We start from the raw sequence: 6,830 nt of genomic DNA on the forward strand, positions 1-6,830 counted from the left end.
TCTTGCGAATGATATTATCAAACGCAACGGTGTGAAAGACCTCTTCTTGGGTGAAGAAGGAGTCAAACGCAAGTGTAAGGTGTTGACGTAGTTCCTGCCTGGGCCTTTGAAAAAGAAGGTTAAAAATGAGCTGGAATTTCGCAGCAGTGAAGCAAAGGCATCTGTGAGAAAATTATTTGCTTTGGTGAATGATTTTGCTCTGGAACTGCACAGGGCAGACGAATCTGCGAGGCAGATGAATGCCAGAGTTGCAAAACAAGGCAAAAGCTTCAGTACGAAGAACTCTACGAAGTCGTTTGGTAAAACCTGGCAAAGTTCCGATGTGAACTCGGCATTGGCTCGATGTTTCCACAGGGAAATCATCAGTAGTCGAACGTCCACACTTCCGTCATGCGCCAAAATGTCAGCAACACTTGGTGAAGGCAACAGCTTGGACTTGGTAGGCGACGGTGATGGTGACGGGTTGCAAATTGCGATTGGCGCTGAAGAATCTCCAGAGCTCGCTGGAACATCCGGTAGGTTGGCAGTCGACGCCATATCGACGGAATTGTTGGACAAGTGGCCTCGGGCTCGGATGAGTTCTGGAGCGAGGTCAGCTAAATAAAGCAACAGACGTGGAGTCCTTCCGTCGAAACGGACGATTGGTATGTAACTATTTGCCAACGAGTTTAGCATTGTGAGAGTTTCCTATGCATACGGGCAGACTTAAACGTAAGCTGCATGTATTAAGCACTGCACATTGTACATTGTAGATTGTCGCGCTGTCGCTGCAACTTGCGCGGGCTTCCAGATTCCGCCACCGTCGTAGATTCGCTGCGAGAGCTACCATGAGGCTTAAACTGTACATCGATCGGTCGGCGCGATTGATAACAAGCGCCACCGCAACCAAAGCTGCGAGCTGTGAGAGCAGGCATAAACTCGCCAGTTGCCCGCAAACAGTGGCGACTCTGAATCGCCAAAAGGTGGGACCAGTGTTGGCCCGCCGATGTCCACGCGCACGCAAGTCAGGCAGACGCATCGAGCTTCGTCGGAGTCAGCTGGACACCCGGACCTGCTCGGCCAGCAGCATGTACAGTCGGTGGCACGGCCAAAGATCCATTTGACACATTGATGGTAACAAAGGCATGCGCCGCATCGGCTCACTAAAACGAGAGCAAATAAATACGCAGCCAGCATTTCGTATGGATAACAACCTTAGTCAACGGCCAAGAGTCAACCCATCGACACTCACATGTACAATGCTGAGCTGTAACAAACGAGGAATATGCTATAGTCTAGTCTAACGTGCTTCCCTAAATTGCACTGTACTTGTGCGGTATATGGAGACTTCAAATCGGCATTCGTTGGTGCATTCGTTGGACACAATGTTCACGGCTCTGATGATAAACAATGTACCGGTACGTTGCATTGACTTGCTCGCTTTCGCGGCTGCAGCTGCAAGAGCGGTTTTCAGCTCAGTGCATGGAATACCCTCCAACAAGAATAAAATGTCGGTCCTCGAAGTCGTGCAGTCTACAAGCCTAAGATTAAAATACCTCTCACCCCTCCATCGGAATATGGAATTCAAAATTACGAAAAATGACTGTTCTGGGGTGCTTAACTAAAACGAATCACCATTGTGCAGCACATCCAAAGTAGGCAAGCAAGGACACTTGCTGGTTGCACCCTTCCTTCCTGCTTAGCTCGTGTCGAAGCTGTCCCTTCATCGTTCTAAGCACCTGTACACACCTATCCGACACGCCTGTTGAATCTGCTCGAATAAGCAGCTTTGCAATCCACTTGAGGTGCCTTTTAATATCCACAGAATCGAGCTCTATATCATTATTATCTGCTGCGCATCTAGTATCCTCGCGGGCACCAATTGATGAGCATGGTGCTAGCTGACTTATGTTCAGCTGGCATATTGGGGGTACTAACGTTAGCTTGGAAAATTAAAGAATGAGAGAGACTCCGGAAGGACCGCAAATGCAAGGAATGAAATGGATGGTAATGTTCGGCTGGCTCCTGTACCATTTCAAAGGTACACTTGGCTGAGCCACCCCACAACAAGAATACCATCAGATTGGCATACAATGTTGGTTCCCCACGCTATGACTACCGAAGGGTCCATCTGTACTGTATTCTGAGCATTGTTCACACCGGAGACGCTCGCTTCTCATAAATCTGTTCATTCACTGCCGTACAGACAATCTCTCGGTAGTAATCCCAGCACTGGAATACACCCTCAATACCGATAAGTATGACTCACCCTCAGTTGTAAAAATGAATTCAGCTGCAGGCATTTCTAAATTCCTTTTTTGAGGTACTTAACCATGAGAAAGTTCCTATTCTACAGAACACCGGAAGAAATCCAGATCATTCCAAACTATTAATACAAGTGCATGTTGTGCTGCTGGCAATCCTCTAGCTGCTGCTTACACGACATCCGAAGATAATCAAAAACTTTAACAATGCACCAGTACGTTCTTCCTGACAACCCAGACTACAACAAGTTTGTGAAGTGATGCGGGTCACTGCATGCGATGGAGAGTAAGTGCGAGGAATAAGCTGATATATATACTTGGTAGTGCTTACGGAGCTCTGAGTTTATCGTAAACTATGATCCATTATCACAACATTTGAATTCCTTATATAAGCATAAAACGGGGTCTCTCGACGATCTGAGGGGATTGTCTGAGCGCCAACGCGTACTGTAGCCTGGGTTGGCTACCGCCACAAATCGTGAGCATTGACACGCACGCGTGCCCGCCTGCTAGCGTCACACAAATTCATGACGTAAGGTCATTTCGATTCGGACAGGCATGGATGACAGCTACATAAGCGTGCCACACCTTACATGTAGACTGTCCGCGTTTCATTGCAGCCGTCGCTTCAAATCGTACCCGGTTTCCGGGTACGATATCCGGGCCGGACAGCCGCATGTGCTTGACGGATAAATCAGCGGGCGATTGGGTCGGTCGGTTCCATCCGTGTGAATCAAACGTTCGAGGCTGCCTGTCGTCTGGAGCCGCTCCACTGCTTCGAAAGTTTCCTACGGTGAGGCCACAAAGCCTAAAACTAGTATCTTCGAATGTTGCGTCACTCGCAGCAAATTCCAGGCGCTCTTGAAGCATCCGGTGGCACCACCGACCAAGTCACCATTCTTGCCACCGAAATTCTCTGCAACCAAGTTGTTGCGCTCGTCGCAACTGCCTTTCAGCGCGTTTCTGCTCTGATCGGGTTCGTCTGCCGCCCATCCTCTTGCTGACTTGACGCCGCTCTCTGGCCAGTGGCCGAGCGTCGTGCGCAATTCCGTTCCAGCCCTCACTATCGATTTCCCCGCCACCGAGGCAACTCGTCGTCGCTTTAAGGTGGCAACGAAGCCTTTAAAAAAGTCAAAGCGTCGGCCACATATTGCAGACAGACACAGATATGGAGACAGCAGACCAGAACATGAAGCTGGATGAGATAAAGAAACAGGTGCGGTGGGGCACCGTGAGTGTTCTGGAATTCCGCGTGGCTACAACGCCAGCGCCGTACCGGAAAGCGGCGGTCCGCCCGTGGGTCTGATCGGTCGACCGACGCGACACTCGTACTCGATGATCCCCTCGGAAGACGACGTGGAGAGCACCGACAGCGAGTGTGAGGACTCGGACTCGGACGCCGAGATGCTGTTGCTAGAGACGATCCCGCTGTCCACAGGCTGTGGCCGCCGCAGCCGCAACGACCTGTGGCTGGACCCAATGGACCGCGCGCGTACCCTGGCGGAGGACCATGCATTCCCAATGGAAGACATTGCACTGATCTGCCGCGACGTGCGAGCGACGTTAGACTCGCGATTGCTCTCGCGTTTGGACAAGGTGACGGAGAAGAGACTGGAATCGTCGCAGTCGTCTCGATGCAACGGCTTGTGCAGCTCTACGAGACAAAAGGTGTTGCTGTATTAAAAGCTTCGTCAATTGCTTCGGTCCGAGTGAGAGACCAAGCAGGCACAACGACATCTCACGTGTGAAGAAATAGTTTATCCGAGAGCACCACCATGAGGCGAGCCGTGGATGGTCTTATCAGTCCTCAGTCTTGAAAGCCTCCGTGCGCTCTTGACGTATTTATTGCTCCGATTGAGGAGAATTTAAGAAATTAAAGAAACTGTATTCACTACGACAAATACATGATGCCTTTCAACATTTATCTTTGATCATTATTCATGTCATGCTGCAGTACTCGGGTTCCATCTGTACTGCTTGCTGTCAAAGACGCCACGAACGCTTCACTCAACTTCTGTCGACAAGGGTGTGGTGCACTTCTGTATCCGGTAGTACATGTAGATTTGAGCGAATTTAGTTTATCCGTGCGAGCCGATTCGATAGGAGTACTGTACTGTTACTGCACCAAACCTGGGCCCTTCGTGTCGAAGTTCGAACGTGCAGGCTGGAATGCAAGCTACAGTATCCATGCCTTGCCCTGCGCAAGGCAATAAGTAAGCTGCAGTTAAAACACGCCTGCGCGCTGAAAGCTGTACAGTACATGTGTATTTTAATACTACTGTAGCAATAAATACAAGTAATGAGCCATTACTTTTTTCAAGCCTGCTTTGTACCGAAAGTACCAGAAGAGGTAACGCTCCGCAGTGTGCAGTGGAAGAGTTTGCCGGCCATACTCGCCGGTGGCTTTTAATACTGGTGTCATATTAGAGTGCCATTGCCACCAGTTATTAATAATTGGTGGACAAATCAACCGAGCGCCGAGCGTGAATACATGCATGTAAACAAGTGCCGATAGGATATGTAAACTTTACATCGTAAATTAAAGAAATTAAACATAAAAACATGTACATGTTTATGATCGGTACATGTACAGTGCTGCACCCCGTTTTCGCGCCCCTGGACCTTTGATAAACTTCCGGATGTGATGATCCTAAATCCAAATTAACTATAATTTGTTAGCTAAAATTTGATTTATTTGCAAATCCAATATGGTACACGCCCGCGAAAACGGGGTGCAGTACTGTACATACATGTACTTCCTCCGCTCACTGTAGGGGAATTTGACAAGAGTAAATTCAATCTTAGCTGACAAGATTTCCCGCCACCTAAACTTGCAGCCTGTCTGTCCGTCTGTCAATAAGTCCGTCCGGTTCCTTTCTTGCTGATTTTTCCTGCCTTTTCGCATGGCTACACTCGGCCTTTCCAATAGAGTTTCCTCCCATCGTACCGACCGCGCCTACCTTTCTGACTCGACCTAACTATGCCAAAATTACAAATATATCCAAAAGCGTGACACAATTAACTCGCGCCCTGATTGGGCAATACCTGCCGACCTGCGACACTGACTGGATCTGTCGCACGATCAGACTGCCTCTCGCCCTCGCGATTGGACGTGATGTAAGCATTTCTGCCGAGCACGAAACGCATCGATTGGTTGCAAATAGCCCGGCGAGCTGCGCAGATACTTGATTATTGCGCAAAACCTGTCGTATGTACTGCAAATCGGGCACACTAACCAATTTATTTTCTAAGAGCTCTGCACACTTCTCAAATAGAGATATTTATCATTATTAATGTAGACTTCACAGACCAGTATTTTGTAAGAGCTCTGGGATGTTATTTTTCACACACTTTTCAAAGTAAAGACGATATTAATACATGTATAAGCTTCACAGGCCGCATTTGTAAGAGCTCGGCGATGCTATTTTCCACACACTTTCTAAAGTAGAGACGATAGTATTTTTAATATTAAAGTAGGCTTCAGGACCAGCGGGACTTTGCGAATATATATCTTTTTGCTTCACCTGGCACTCACCACTGCCACCGTGCAATGAAGGCGCGCGGCTGCACGGTCATTGCGCTATCTGCTCCCGTGCACCGCATCTGATGGATGCATGCGCGCACGGTACATAGTGTTTTTAGTCACTTTTATTGCATGTAAAGTATGTATTTGTTTAAATATCTGACAGTATTACTATTAAAGCAAAATATTAAATATCAACTTTTGAATATTTTGCTTAAAAATAAATTCCACTCTTACAGTACCGTGCTATTGGCTAATATTTGGACGCAAGTAATTGGTTAAAACAATATAATTTGCTAACATACTCACAGTTTGCAAAATGGCGGGCCCTATGTGCAAGCAATGCGAGGCGAAGATTGACCCGCTTCTGCTGAACCCGCAGCGGTCTGCGACGGATACCCGGGCGCGTTGCGTCGGTTGCGGGAGGCTGCAGTACGGTTACGCGCTCCGTACAATCAGCGGACGGGGCAGCGTGCGGCACTGTATTGCGTGCAAGAACGGCCCAAAAGCGGTTGAGTTCTGGGAGGAATAGCCCCCACCACCTGATTCGGGCAAAGTGCGCCGCAAGGAAAGCCTGGCGAGCGTCAAGAAGGCGATGGGTCCTGACTGGTACCCCAAGAAGAAAAAGAGACGCAGCCGCCCTCTCAAGCTGACCGCCCGAAACGCCAAGTACATCGAGCAAAAGAAGCAGCAGAAGAGCAGGTAATTTGGATATACATCCTTATAGCCCCTTACCTCGCATAGTTTTGTATACTGGCTAACGGTGCAAGGCTTGGGGTTGCACATACTGTAAGCTGACTGTGGCGCTACCAAGCGTATTGACGCACCTATAGAGCGTAGCGCGTTTCATATAATAACTAGCACGAGGTATGTACTGTGTACCTCTGCAAGCTGGCCGTCCCTATCTGCATACGCGTCACCGTAGATGGCACGTACACTCGCTCACGTGGGCACACGCAAAACCATGTTATCTGTACCATCAGCTCTTATAGCGTATATTGCACTAATTGGCGCTCACAATTTAAACCACAGTATTGAGTGGGAACTACGTGCGACGAATAAGC

The 6,830-nt window shown here is 48.6% G+C and overlaps 1 protein-coding gene across 1 annotated transcript; it reads left to right on the forward strand.

Annotated features, from left to right (window-relative positions):
* Positions 1-452: 452 nt before the first annotated feature.
* On the forward strand, positions 453-1,103 carry PITG_20913 (uncharacterized protein; the record flags this gene model as incomplete). Its single annotated transcript, XM_002895419.1, has 2 exons — positions 453-515; positions 753-1,103. The coding sequence occupies 2 exons, from the start codon at positions 453-455 to the stop codon at positions 1,101-1,103; spliced, it is 414 nt and encodes a 137-aa protein (XP_002895465.1).
* Between the last annotated feature and the right edge of the window lie 5,727 nt (positions 1,104-6,830).

The sequence above is a fragment of the Phytophthora infestans genome, genomic scaffold, assembly GCF_000142945.1.
Source record: "Phytophthora infestans T30-4 supercont1.180 genomic scaffold, whole genome shotgun sequence".
Taxonomy (NCBI): domain Eukaryota; phylum Oomycota; class Peronosporomycetes; order Peronosporales; family Peronosporaceae; genus Phytophthora; species Phytophthora infestans.